Source organism: Cricetulus griseus, chromosome 8 (genome assembly GCF_003668045.3).
Source record: "Cricetulus griseus strain 17A/GY chromosome 8, alternate assembly CriGri-PICRH-1.0, whole genome shotgun sequence".
Classification (NCBI taxonomy): domain Eukaryota; kingdom Metazoa; phylum Chordata; class Mammalia; order Rodentia; family Cricetidae; genus Cricetulus; species Cricetulus griseus.
The window spans coordinates 84,552,557-84,567,598 of NC_048601.1; the positions used below are offsets into that span (position 1 = coordinate 84,552,557).

The 15,042-nt window shown below is 39.4% G+C and overlaps 1 protein-coding gene across 3 annotated transcripts in view; it reads right to left on the minus strand.

Annotated features, from left to right (window-relative positions):
• Positions 1-398: 398 nt before the first annotated feature.
• Avl9 (AVL9 cell migration associated) overlaps positions 399-15,042 on the minus strand; it is a 46,000-nt gene continuing 31,356 nt past the window's right edge. For all 3 annotated transcript variants that reach the window (XM_027429710.2, XM_027429709.2, XM_035448438.1), the window contains 5 exons: positions 13,697-13,916; positions 11,593-11,710; positions 9,236-9,289; positions 8,705-8,793; positions 399-5,425 (listed from right to left, as the gene is read on the minus strand). In XM_027429710.2, the coding sequence (XP_027285511.1) occupies positions 5,310-5,425; positions 8,705-8,793; positions 9,236-9,289; positions 11,593-11,710; positions 13,697-13,916 (597 nt within the window). In that variant the 3' untranslated portion in view covers positions 399-5,309. The remainder of the gene's footprint in view (positions 5,426-8,704; positions 8,794-9,235; positions 9,290-11,592; positions 11,711-13,696; positions 13,917-15,042) is intronic.

The window sequence follows — 15,042 nt, forward strand, 5'->3', positions numbered from 1 at the left end:
TGTAACAGAACCAGGGTGCACAGAAAATGTGCTTGGAACCCTCAGTGTAATATTTTGAACCTTTCAATTCCAAGTGGAGAAAAAGGGCTGCCTTAGTGCAGTGTCCTACTTCCCTGGCCTTGTCCATGAGGTGATTAGATGACCAATCTCCTTAGTACTTGCCTAGCATCCTATCTTCAGAGTTCCATAGATGCCATAGGGCTCTTCCTGCAGAGGTCACAGCTAGAAAGCTGAGGGTCCACCACAAGCAATGTCAGGAGGAGGCTATATGGGCGGAGAGTCCTTCAGTTCACCTATGTGCTGCTTTCTTGACAAATGAAGAATGCACTGTTGCCCAGTTGTGAAGGCCAGAAACCACACAGACAACACGCAGATATGTCTAGGAGATCAATAGCAAGTGTGCAAGAGAAACAGGATAATTTTATTATCAGGTTTTGCTTAAAATAAAGGTACAATAGAATCTCTACAGTTAGCATGATTAGACATGATATATAACTTGAATACACTTTAAAAAAACAAATGACGATAGAAATGAACCAGCACAAACTACAAAACTACTAAAGAGAAGCAATTTCTCTGATAAAATATGTGCTATAGCTAAACTTCCTTAGAAACTACTTTCCAACCACTAAGTGCCTTCACCAATTCATTAATCAAATGCTTCCTAAATTTAGAAATGATTATCAAGTGGACTGAAACATGCAATTCTCAATCTTGTTTTTCTAGCTATAAAAGAACAGTATTTCAAGAAAATAAAATATTTTCTAAGCAGTTTTCTGAAAACTTCAATGACCTTTTCTGGCTCAGTACCTGACTTGAAATGTTCAAATGTTTATATTGCACACAAAAGAAACTTGAGCAGCATAGTATGTGCATGAGAAGCTGATGAGAAATAAGATTTGAAACCCCCTTAAATTGTGTTCCATTTACATGATTTAAATATATAGCTTTCTATATCTTTAATTAGTATAAGTAAAAAGGTAAATTTATGAACAGCACAGAAATACAAATGTATTCAGAGTTTTACAAAATATATCCAACCCCTTAGACATGCATAACCTTTTAATTTTGGAGTGTTCTAACACATAAGGGAGCCAGTTTCTTCTTCATAACATATAGGTAGGAAGTCATTTTTATGAAGTTTTTTATATGAAAAAATAAAGATGCACATTCCTTTTCTTTGTTTCTGAAAAGTTTGTGGAATGTTGGGAAATATGAAAAAGCAATTCCAAAGCAACGAAGACAGAAGACTTGGAATGAGAAAGACCCAGCGGCACAGCATGTTATGATGGCTATCTTCGAGTGCTTTGGGGAGTATCCATCACAGTTAAAGGCTCCCGAGAGATGGCATGGAAAGCCAGGAATGCTGGGCCATTTTTCAATAAGGAACCAGAGTGTGCGAATCTTGCCACTTCAGAAATCCCAAGCAATGCCCCAATACACTAACAGGCTGGTGCACTTAGCACCACAGACCAGTCAGCAGCTTCTGCCCTAGCAGACTGCCTTCTGTGGAGGCTGCAGCAGATGTCTGCCTGTGGGTATAGATGAGGATGATGGCCTGCAGGACTTCCAAACCTATCAACATGGGAGGGAAAGGGGCCACTGACTGTTAACTCCCACAAAATTTTCTCCAGAGAATATACAGCTTCAATAAACCCTGCCTATCAGGAAAAGAATGTTACAGCTTCATTTAGAAACGCAAATAGCTGATTACAGTTCTAACTCCTCTAAAGAACTCATACCTGAAATAGGTTAAACACTGATGACAAAATACTCTCATTCAGACTTTGAGTGCCCTGCTCCCCAGCTGTGCAACACTTCATTTTTGTTTTCCGGATTTGCTTTCTCCTTGAGTTTCTAAGGAAAGCTATTCTAAAGAACAGTAACTGCTTAGTTCAAAACCTGGAAAGCAACAGGGTGGAGGAAGTATGTCCTGTGTTCAAGAAGGCCCTGCTGTTTCTTAATTCAAAGAGAGAGGAGAACTGCTTTCAGGCGTGGGGGCTAGTGAATCATGAATGGATTTAGGGATGGGCAAATCATATTCTTTTTTTTTTTTTCTTGGTTTTTCAAGATAGGGTTTCTATGTGGCTTTGGAGCATATCCTGGCACTCGCTCTTGTAGACCAGGCTGGTCTCAAACTCACAGAGATCCGCCTGCCTCTGCCTCTCAAGTGCTGGGATTAAAGTCGTGCGCCACCACGGCCTGGCCAATTCATATTCTTCATGAATCAAATATACATATAAAATTGTTCTCCACCTCTGTTACCTGCAGCTTCAGAATTTCTACTCATCTAGCCAAGATTCACAGTTTTAACTCTCTCCCTTATCAATGTCACTGTCACTATGCTAGGAATATCATGGGCTTCCTCAAAACCACCTGGACAGCAAGCAGTACAGCTACCGACAATGTCTGCATCCTGTAAACCTGAAAATTGTTCGTTGACTTTCACTTCCTCAGGTCTAGTTACAAACACTCAGTTCTTAGACACAAAAGCATTGTTGGTCACTGGAGAAAAGTGTGGGCTTCAACATCCATAACTCTGCAGGCAAGAGTCAAAAGGCCTGGTATTGGTTCCAGGGCTACGGCGTCAGTGTTTGGAGACTACTCATCAGTTAGTCTCTCTCACTGGTGCCTAAAGCAGTGTGTGGGCTCCCTGGGCTAGGGCCACATCTCTTATTCTCCACAACACTGGCTACAGGAGTGCCCCTGCCAACAAGAAAATGGCATATGGCCCTTGAAAAGTCAATGCTTCCCTGAACCTGAAGGAAGCAGGCATATGGTCTCTGACCATTCTAGGATGTTTTATATTCCAAGATAAGTTATTATATGCTGAAAGCCAGTAAAGTGACCATTTTAAGAGTTAAGTTTTAATTTACATTAAGAGAAGATTTAATTAAAATACACACTTAAGCTTAGCAGAGTGGTAAACTCCTATAATCCCAGTTATTTGGGAGACAGAGGCAGGAGGATGGCAATTTAGAGACTTGTGTAGTCAGACTGTAAGATCCTATGCAGAGGGACCCATACACACACTCAAATGGGGAATGTGATACAAAAGCAGAATTAAATTTCATTTAACTTTTTTCTTCAAGTATATTCCAAGGTGAGTGTTGCATTGCTTTTTAAGTGACAGCAGGCATATACCCAGTCATACACACCTGGTGCAAACTAAAGAATGAATTATTATCTTATTGACTAACGAGTCAGGGCTCCTAGCAATGCCAACTACCACAGGTCCATTGTCATGCTGTAGCTACATGAATGATATCTAAGAAAACCAACAGTTTCAGCAAAACACTGATTAAAATGCCTTTCAGCTTCGTGTGGCTTTACTACTTCTCTTTCAAATAAATATTCCCTGGCTGAAGCAAATGAATGGTGTTCTCCCATTAAACAATTTATTTATCTCATATTAATCAATTTATTGTCACTGGATTCTCTCAAGGTATTATGCCCAATTGGAAGTAGTTTGTGTTTTGTGTGGAAGTGCAAATTGCAAAGCTTTAGAGATATTAGATTATGCCCTATGTTCTTTCATAGTCTTTAGGGCATAAGGGATAAATGGAATATAATCCATGTCCTTAATTAGGCCCCTTACTTTTCCAGTGCTTGTTAAAAAATATGTAGATATGATTATTCCACATGTCTTCTGTTACTAAAAAGGCAGACTGTTCCCCAAAAGTAGTCCCTGAGAGCCCCCATTAAGGATCCCCTGAAAAGCAAATGTCAGTTATGAATGATAAACACATGAACTCCAGCTATGTACAAATCATGAGAAGTTGGCCAATTCATGCCTGTAGTAACATGAAACTAGTTGTACTTTACCTAACAAGTGACTCACAGCATGGCTGTGGGCTCATTCTCTTGCTTCTTACATTTCTATCATCTGAGGGGTACGTGTGCGTGTGTGCGTGCGTGCGTGTGTGTGTGTGTGTGTGTGTGTGTGTGTGTGTGTGTGTGTGTTTGTGTAAGCATGTACAATGACACACTACCCACGCAGAAGTCAGAGGACAATTTTCAAGAGTTGGTTTTTTCCACCTTGTTTTGAGGCAGGATCTGTCTTTTTTTCTGTCAATTCACTGCACACTCCAGACTAGCTGGTTTGTGAGCTTCCAGAACACTGTCCTGACTCTGACTCCCATCTCACTATAGGAACACTGGGATTACAGATTATTCAGATTCCAGGGATCTGAACACAGGTTGTCAGGTTTGTACATTAATCGCTTTTCCTCACTAAGTCAATCCCCTAGCCCACTTCTTGGTTTTCTACGTGTGAGCTAAGTTGTGGTCTATATTGTTGTGACCTTTATTGGTCACTTTGTTTTTCTTTTAAAGGTGGTAGATCTGACTAAAGGAGGATTTTCAGTCAGGGAAGTAGGAAGGCCAAATATCTCTGAAAGACTCGATGCAGAATAAGACTAAAGAAGGCCTGCAGATCTGTCAAGATCCAATGGACAACCATTCACAAGAAGAAACAAGGCACACATTTTAGATAACAAAGTGCTGATTAAGACTACAACATAACTGGAGCTGATCATGCCGGCACATGGGTCATTAAAATACTGCTCTACAGACATGTGCCAACCCTTCCGTGCTCCTGAGCCACCACTGCTGTTTCCCTGAATGGTCACTGCCAGCAGGAGGAAAGCACAGTGGCGTCTTTGCTGCCTCACACCAACTTTGTCACAAAGAAACACATCTAAAATGACAACTCATCTTTAGAGCTTTCCCTCTTGACTTTCACAGCTCTGGGAAGAAATGAGCTGGTAAATGTGTTCAGTGGGTAGAAGGTCCCTTCCATGCCCCACCCCCACAAAAGTTCATCCTAGAACTCAGCAGAGTAATATAGGCCGGAATGCATAGTCCCTATACTTTACAAGTATATTTTAGGGCTAACTTCAGAGAATAGTAATATAACTTAATTTTAGTCAATATAAATTACAATGACCATCTAAATATTTAAACAGCAAAATAGAACAAAATATACATATGTAAAAATTCTACGTAAACAAATGTACAATCTCAGAACTTAAAATTCACTAGAAGGTTCATTGTGTACATTAATTAGGCTCAGAATGAAGTAAAAGTAGTCAATTTAACCCCCAACCTGGAAATCAAGTCCTGCTATGGTTGTGGTTTCATGTGTTCAGCATCCTGGAACATTCATTTAGACAGAGTGCAACCGTCCATGTAAACACTTTGCTATCTTGGTCCCTGGGTATGGACCCGTAGATAGAGGAGACCCTGGGAGCAACAGATGAGGAGGGAGCATTACACCTTAGAGAACAAAGCAACTTCTGCTGTTGGCCTCAAGGCTTCCCATTGGGTGGCTCAGGAAGACTCTGAGGGGTGGATGTGGTGAAAGTAGATAGCCAGGAAGACATAGCTGTCTTTGCACTGGAAAAAGCTCCTCCCACTGACTGGCCTGTGTGAAAAAGAAAAACAAAAGGAAAAATATATGAACTTAATAAAAAGGTTTAATTTTTTGCATGCTGAGAATGGAACTCAGGGGATGCTCTAATATTGAACCACACCTCCAACCTATACTCAATATTTTATTACGAGACAATGAAAACCCAACAACCATTAAAAAGGGTATCTCACTGAAACACAGTAAAACGATGTGGTTACTAAAATACCACTTAAAATTTCAGTTTAAAACAATCTCTTTCAATGGGAATATCTTAAAGAAAACCAAGTAATTTCTTACCATAGGAGGCACACTAGGTACTTTGTAGGGGGTTAATAACATAATTTTATAGCCACAGCACTAGCAACTCTGACTGTGAATCAGAATTACCTAGAGAGCTTAAAAAGTCAAACATGGGCTGCAGAGATGTCTCAGGAGTTAAGATCATTTACTGTTCTTCCAGAGGACCCAGATTCAGTTCCTAGCACCCATATAAGTAAACTCGAAAACCACCTTTAAGTCTAGCTCCCAGGGATCCAATGCTTCTAGCTTCCATGGTCACACACACATACCTGTACATATTCATACACATTCAGGAAGACAAGACAGACAGACGACAACACACACACACACACACACACTCACACAGTCATACACTCTATGTACCTTAAATGCTGAGTAACCACTTACTCATACTGGAAGAATAGTAATATACTGGAAGAGAATCTAAAACTGCTATATAAAACAAAGAAATTCAGAGCCTTGCAGGCCTCAAGTCTTTGCTGTTTAAATACTCTCTCCGAAGCTGCTGTGTGAAATTATTTGAGTTACTGCTATTTCGATTTAATTAGCAGCAGCAGCAACACTGAAAAGTGGGGCCAGAAGTCAGGCAGACACAATAAGTAGTAAAAGTAGGACATACAGGGTGGGTGGTGGTGGCACATGCCTTTAGTCCCAGCACTCAGGAGGCAGAGGCAGATGCATCTCTGTGAGTTTGAGGCCAGCCTGGTCTACAGAATGAGTTCAGGACAGTTAGGGCTACACAGAAAAACCCTGTCTCAACACCCCCACCCCCCAAAAAAAAAGTAGGCAAAAAGAAAGGTAAAAGCCCCGAGGCAAAACATAGATGACAAGAAACAGGTTAAGTTATAAGAACTAGCAAGAAACAAACTTAAGCTAAGGCAGAACATTCATAACTAGTAACAAGTATCCATGTCATGATTTGGGAGCTGGTGGCCTGTAAGAAAAAGCCTGGTATAATAAGAATTCAAAATAAATCAAATGTATAACCATACAGAAATAAATGCTTATATGTTGTGGAATATTATTTTAATGTGTGTTACATTTGCTTATGCTATGGAACATTTGTTTTAATGATGCAAAGATGTGTTGGATTATTTTATTTTGCATTTGTTTAGCTCTGAAGCTGTTGTTACTTTGCCTATCTAAAACACCTGATTGTCTAATAAAGAGCTGAACGGTCAATAGTGAGGCAGGAGAAAGGATAGGCAGGTCTGGCAGGCAGAGACAACAAATAGGAGGAGAAATCTGGGAAGAAGAGGAAGGACTGAACAGCAAAAAGAGCAAGAAAATAACCACCACATTTATATATCAAATTCCATTCCTCTGGCAATAAAGTGAATCTAACAGTAGGACTATATGTTCTGTGCCTTTTAAAATGAGTTCATAGAGTCCTTCCACCATCTTTCTATAGGTGTAAGGAATGTTAGCTACCAAGATCACTATGACACATTCTCATAGGGGGCTTTTGAGTTGTGTTCAATAGGGTTAGCTAACAGTTATTTGTGTTATGTGTTAATCATAAAGTATCCCCACAGCATATGTTTGAATGTTTTATCCTTGCATGGTGATGCTATTTTGCGAATTCTTGGGTGGGGTTTTGAGATTGTATGTTTCCAGTTCCAGTTCCATGCTTCCTGATACACCAGGATGAAAGGAACAGCCACATTCTCACACTGTTATGAATTCCATCACGACTTTGCCAACCTGATGAACTGTACCCTTTAAAACCATAGCTAAAGCAAACTTTTCCCTTGCTTCTGTTAGGTACGGTCAAAGTGGTGAAAAGTAACTACTGTGGTTTCTAGGATTGAAACTGGATCAAAATAACAAGTTAAAAATACAGAAAAGAGGGGCTGGATGTGGTGGGGCATACCTTTAATCCCAGTATTTGGGAGGCAGAGGCAGGCAGATCTCTGAGTTCAAAGCCACCTTGGTCTACATAACAAGTTACAAGTTAGCCAGAGCTACATAGTGAGACCCTGTCTCAAAACAAAAAAAACAAACCAAACCAAAACAAAAACACCAACCAAACAAAACAAAGAAAAGAGAAGGAAAGGGGAAATAAAGAATTTATTCAGGTTCAACAAGGAATATCATCTTCAAAAATTTTTAAGTGAACAAAATGGTAGGCACAGAAGGATATATGTAACATGTTATGATTTATCTAGCTTTGGGTATCTGGTTGATACTGGCCTCATAAAATGAGGTGGAAAGTATTACCTCATTCACTACTTTCTGAAAGGCTTTGTATACAATTATGTTATTTCTAAGAATTTCAAAGAGAAGCTTATATTCTCGGCACCTGGGATGTTGAGTCAGGAAGATCCAGAGTTTGAGACTAACAAGAGCTACAAAGTGAGACTGTCTTAACAAAAAGAAGAAAGGGTTGAATAAGAGAAAGAAAGAGAGGGAAAGAGGAAGGAAGGAGGAAGAGAGAATTCAAAAGTGAAGCCAACATAGATGTGGATTAAGTTAGAAATCTGGCACCAGGTTTTAATTTCTTCAGCAGAGCCAGAGCTATTCTGATTTTAAATTCCTTATTAGTTTATGTCTTTCAAGGAACTTGTCCATCTATGTCAAGTTTGTTGACAAGCTTCCTTTGTCCTTTCAGTTCCTGTGAGTCTACAGTGAAGTCACCGCTTTAGTGTCTCTTTTAGCACTCCACTTAGAAAACATAAATGCCTTCCTTACTTTTAAAACTGACAATTTTTTTTTTTCAAGACAGGGTTTTCTGTATAGCTTTGGAGCATGTCCTGGAACTAGCTCTTGTAGACCAGGCTGGTCTCGAACTCACAGAGATCTGCCTGCCTCAGCCTCCTGAGTGCTGGGATGAAAGGTGTGAGCCACCAACTCCTGGTTAAGACTGACAATTTAAAAATCCCCTTTGTATTATATGATCCACAAATGTCTATAACTTTATTTTAATGAAATACACATTGAAGAGAGAAATAGGTATGTGTGATAGCAGCTCCTGCTGAGGGTGTGCCTTACCGACAGCTTTTCCTGTTTGTACCACATTCCGGCTAGTTGAGACCATGACATTGCCAATTTTTTTGCCACGTTCACTGTTCTGAACAGAACTAAGAAAAGAAATACAATTTTTAAAAATCTCAAACATTTGAGAACACCCACAACCAAACCACTCCATTACCATCCCAAATTAGTACTGGAAAAATAAAAAGCAAAATTATTATGAGTAAATTTCAGAATGTACTAAAAGACCCCAGAAATGAGCTAAGAGGTGAGGACATAAAGATGTATCTCCTTGACAGACATGGTTTGCTGACAGCATGTCATCAAAATAGGAATGATAAGTCCTGTTATTTTTTTCATACTATTGTGGATGGACAGAGTGCTTTCATTTTAAAATACATGCTGTTCAATTACAGAATGTTATACTCATTGGGTTACTATCTGAAACACAAGTCCATCAAGTAGATAAACAAAATACCCAATTGGCAATGAAACACATGGTATGTACTCAGACAGAATAATTTCCCCTTACTTTCTATAAGTACTCACTGTGAGAATCTGAGTTTCATGTCTGACACTGAGTACTGGCCTTGAAAAGGATGGCTGCAAAACAAACCTTAAGTTTAGACTATGAGTGCATCATCAATAAAGCTGCATGCTGTTAGTAAACCTTTTGGGGGACACAAGTGGACACAGTGCTCTTAAACTGACAGTGGGGCCCCATCTATCATTCCTAATATGAGCTCTAGAAGAAGTGACTCAACAATTTTGAGCCCTATCTTCTTTCTTTGTGCAATGGATGACCATGGTTAGAGATGGATGTGTGTGTAGGGATATGGAGGTGCTAAAACTACCCCAACATAGTGCTAACAACACCCCTTACTTCATCTGCGGTGAGACCTAAGCATCAACCCAGCTTAAAAACACACTAGGAAATCAATCAGGTGAGTAACTGACGTAGGTGAGTCACAAGCGTACCTTGACCCTGGTTGCCCTGTAAATAAATATGTGTCATTGCCCATGAAAAGATTTGCTGGTGAATCAGCAAAAACTGTTTTTATTAGACAAGCAACTCAAAATGCAGAAACTAAAATGGCACTGTAGTTTTGTATGAAAATACATTATTCTTACTTATTTCTGCCACACCTAAGGAAAAACAGTTTATTAAAACCAAAAGCAAACCAAACACATGACTCAAGCAATTAAGACTGGAAGAGAGAGGTCAATAAACAATTCCTATCTTACACTCAGGTCCCTCTGTCCAGTGCTATGAAGAAATTGAAATTCACAGCTACTTTTCAAATGACAGCAAAGTGCTGTGAGTCAAAGCAAGCACAGAGAGCAGGTCATCCTTTTATAGATATCATAACTAATCTAACAAATCACAGAAACATTCTGTGGTTGTAGCTGGTATATCACTTGCCTAATATGTTCCAAGCTCTGAGTTCAAAACACTATAAAATCACAAAAGCATCCCCAATCATTCTTTCTTCCTGTTTTCAGAAAGGCTTGATTTTAGAGGTAGGATGTGGCTGATGCTTGGTAATTTTAGAGGATTCTGCTTTAGGAGCTAAAAAAATAATTAGTTTGGAATGTTCCAAATTATACTTCCTGATTGTTCCCCCTTTTTCCTTTCTTCCCTACAACCCTTCCAATGTAACCCATCTTGCTCTCTCAAATTTATGGCCTCTGTTTCTTTAATTGCACACATACACATAAAACTTAGTCTGCTTAATGTTAATTGTACGTATATGATTTCAGGGCTGACCACAATTTGGGGGCTCTTCCCTGTGAAAACGTCTTCTGCTTCCTCTGTTCTCAGCATTCCTTAGCTTTCTGTAGTTCTTGGTCTGGCTTTGAAGACCCATGAGACTTCCCCTTTTGTGTTAGCATGTCTATTGCTGTCATCCTTGTTTTTGAAGACAAGTCTTGCCATGTGGCCCGACTTAACAACTCTCCTATTTTAGCCTCTTGAGTGTGGGATTGCAAGCATGTGAGACCATGCATAGCTATACTCCAGTCTGGTTTTCAACTCTCATAACCTTAGTTTCTTTATACATTTTGTCTAGGTACCATTTAAATAGGTACCATATCAAAGGATTTATAATCCTTTAAAGCCCATTCTAGCTAAGCCTATGTGATAGCATTAAGATCTGTAGAGCTGGTTCAGGTTAGTAGCATCAGATGCAATGATGGAGATGGCTCACATACTGGGCAGCTGACAATTAGGGTAAGGAGAGCCACCTCAAGTGTCCCTGGCAAACCAGCTCACATACTTTCTCTTTACATGCTTCAGAACATAGACCTTGTAGCTGGCAAGGCATACTACTTTGAACTCTTAGTTTCTTCATTTAATAGCAATAAAATGTTGTCTTCTTTTAAGTTTTTTAATATATTCAGATGACAATATAGGTTTTGCTACAGCCAAAAAATTCACCAAAGTTAGGGTTGAACCTATTCATTTTCTTTGAGAGATAACAGATGTGTTCACCAAAATGTTCTAAAACTACCTCCCTATGCAGATGATCCTGTTTAATCTGTACCTTGTAAAGTCTGTGTGTCTTTATCCTTTCTAGCATAAGTTAAATCACAGTTCCACTTTAGCTAAGAACATTAAACTACAGCCTCCAAATAAAATGGTGTTGAACACAAAATTGACTTTGTCCATTTCTCATAAAGAAATGAAGTTCAAAATACAATGAAAATAGCCAATAAATGTTTGTATCACTAAAAATCTAAGCAATGGGAAGGCAGAGCCAAGTGGCTCTAGGCTTGAGGCCAGTCTGGTCTACATAGTGAATTCCAGGTTAGGCAGGGGCTACACAGTGAGACTGTCTCAATAACAAAAAGACTTTCTTTTGAAAAGCAACCATTATCTATCCCATCAGTCTAGAGGATGTACTTACTTTGGGTTTATCTCTGAAAGTGCTGGGTGCTTATTGCTGTTCCATACCCTGTAGTTGTGAGTATTCTTCCAGGCGGCAACAAAAGTAGTTCCATAGTCTGATAACATCTTTTCATTATCTGACAATAAATGGTTGAAAGAAGTTGAGCTGGACCACAGCCATCTGGGCATGAAGATTAATAACCATAAAGGGTGAAAGCATAGTTTTAAGTCCCACTCCTACAGTGTGGGGACAAAGCCTACAGGTGTCAGTAAACTTGAGTCTAGCTCCAGAATTCCTGTTAAGAAGCTATGTAGCCTTTGGCAAGTCACTTAATCACTCAGAACTTCATTTTCTTAACTGGAAAATAAGAGGACTGAGCCAAACATTTTCCAAAGCTCTCTACAACACCAAAATGTTTTCATGTTTTCCTTACCGTTACAAGGATCATCTCACTTATTGCACAGAAACTAGAGACTTGCCACTGAGCAGACATACTGGCATAAGCATATAGTGGGGCAGTTAGAACCCCTTCACAAATGTCAAAAGAGTTAAGAACAAGCAAGTCAACTGCTTTTTTATCCAAGTTTCCTTTGTTTGGACTTTCTCTCACTATTTGGTGCTTTACTCTTGAGTATCCAAGTATTGTACTGTCAAAAATACTTAACACAGGATTTTCACATTAATGCTAAATAGCTCCTGCCTTTCTTGATACTATGGGGAAGTGTCAATACAGAACATTTTTCTACTTGCAGAGACAGAAAAGGTCTGGAAAACTGATCTAACAAGCTATTGCCTCACATTTATCATACAGGCACGAAGGTCTGCTATTTTGTTTTTGAGACAAGGTCTTGCTATGTACTCAGGTTTGCTTCAAATTCTTGTGACCCATCTGGTCTAGGCTTTCTTCTGTCCAGGCAGGTGGTAACTGAGGTGTGTGCCACCATGGCTGGCTATGTTGTTTGCTTTGAAGGTGAAATGCAAGTAGCTTTTGTTACTAGGAAAGGCCTAGGAGACACAGTTGCATCTACAGCTTAAAGGTATGCTTTGACAAGCCACTCCTGCAGCTAATTCTCCTCTCTTGACCGTGCTGGCTGGGAGCAGACTTAAACCAGACAGCTGAAGCCTCTCAACCAGATGGATGAGCAAGTTATGGCATTTCCCCCACCTCATTCTATCTTCTGTAAAATTGGAATGTCTGGGGTTACTGTTAAGGTAAAAATTAATTACTAGCTATAAAATGAGTTGGGTAGTGGTGTTGCATGCCTTTAATTCCAGCAGTGCAAAGGCAGAGGCAAGTGGATCTCTGAGTTCAAAGTCAGCCTACAGAGTGAGTCTACAAGAGCAAGTTCAGGACAGTCGGGCCTACATAGAGAAACCTTACCAAAAAAAAAAAAAAAAAGAGTATTAGCTATAAAGTTTTCAGAACAGACTTTTCATGTATTAATTTTTTTTTTAAGTTGTTTACTCATGAGGCCCAAAACCTGGTGGCTACCTGGGCTACTTTTTAGATTAGTAATTAAATTTGAAATGCATTTTTTTTTTTTTTAAGACAGGGTTTCTTGTCGGATGGTGATCCCAGCATTCGGGAGGCAGAGGCAGAGGCAGAGGCAGAGGCAGAGGCAGAGGCAGGCGGGTTTCTATGAGTTGAAGGCCAACCTAGTCCAAGACAGCCAAATCTACCCAGAGAAACCCTGTCTTTGTTGTTGTTGTTTGAGACAGGGTTTTTCTGTGTAGCTTTAGAACCTGTCCTGGCACTCACTCTGTAGACCAGGCTGGCTTCGAAGTCACAGAGATTTGCCTGCTTCTGCTTCCTGAAAGGCATGTGCCACCACCACCACCTGGCACAAGATTTAATTTTGATGCTTCTGCTGCTGTATTCGTAGAGGTGACAGACATTTAAAAACATCCAACTAACAAATGAGGACTTGACCATTAGTTCTTCTTTATAATAAAGGACGTCTCTGAAACCTGGATTTAAAACTACCCTGGTAGGTGGGAGTGACAGTAATGATCTAAAACCCTGATAGACACAACAAGGCAAATTATCTTCATGACACTTTCACAAAACATTACACCAGAACATGAAAATTCATAGGAAGAAACGTGGCTGTGTGCTTCTTACCTAACTGCAGTGTAGCAGCCAGCAGAGCATGGATGTAGACTGCAAATTGTGCCCGGATCCATTCGTCACCTCCCTCCCAGCCTGTGCCATCCAGGAAGACATCATCGCGGTTCTCAGTCACATGCCTCACTAGGTAATCTGCGAACCTTAGGTCTGCAGTGGTTGGGTTAAGCAGCTTCCTAAGTTCCGGATCATGGATCTGGATTAGTGCCTCTTCTACCTAGAAGAGTATTCAGGAACAAGTCAGAGCTGGGACACTCACACAGACATCCATGCCACATTTTAAAGGTAAACACTGGGGAACTGCCGCTGGAAATAAAAAAAAAATATCAGACAGTCTAAGAAAGAGGCAGGTTTTTACACTGAAGTTTCTATATACTTTTATTTTTATAAAAGTGATTTTTATTTTTTAAAAATACAGGCAGAGAAGCATAGTTGAGTCAGTGGTTAAGAGCACTTGTTGCTCTTGGAGAGGATCTGGGTTTGTTTCACAGCACCTACATGGTTGCTTATATCCATGGGTAACTCCAGTTCTGGGGGATCTGACACCTTCTTCCAACCTTCAATGTGCACACAGTACACACATATACATATATGTAGGCAGAATAAACATGTATAAGTAAGTTTTTAAAAGCAGAACTTACAGAAAAAAAATACATGTGCAAATAACATGACTTTGAATATAAAAGTAATTCATGCTTTTAAAAATCTTTCACAGTGCAAATATTTGGGGAAATATAGATACATACACAATGAAACTTGCCCTTATATTAACACAGAAAAGAACAAGCTCAGTTATAAGTTCTTTAAATTTTTCCATTTTGAGGGCATGGATATTTCAGAATATTTTAAATACTGTAACATTTTATGTAAAAAAAAAAAAAAGACTACCTTGCAAGGTTTTGTTTTGTTCTTTGAGTGCTGCTGATTAAAATCAGGAACTTAGGCATACTTAGCAACTGCTGTACCAGTACACTAATCCCCAAATGTTAGTTTTAGATGAAATAATAAAACATCCACCAAACAACTTCTGAATGTTAAAGTACTTTGTGGTTCTCTCACCTGTACCCTCCTATCTGGTTTTCCCCCCTCACTCAAATTTGGTATAATAAATATAATTTTGAATCTTGGATTTTTCATGTTATATTTCAACCATTTTCCCACAATGTATGAATATTCTGTCACTAATTATAAAAGACCTAGTACTGTTAAAATTGTGAAATTAAATGAGTAATTAAAAAATTTAAATACAGCTTTGCAGTGGTGGCACACAGCTTTAATCCCAGCACTCAGGATGCAGAGGCAGGCAGATCTCTGTGAATTTGAGGCCAGGCTGGTCTATAGAG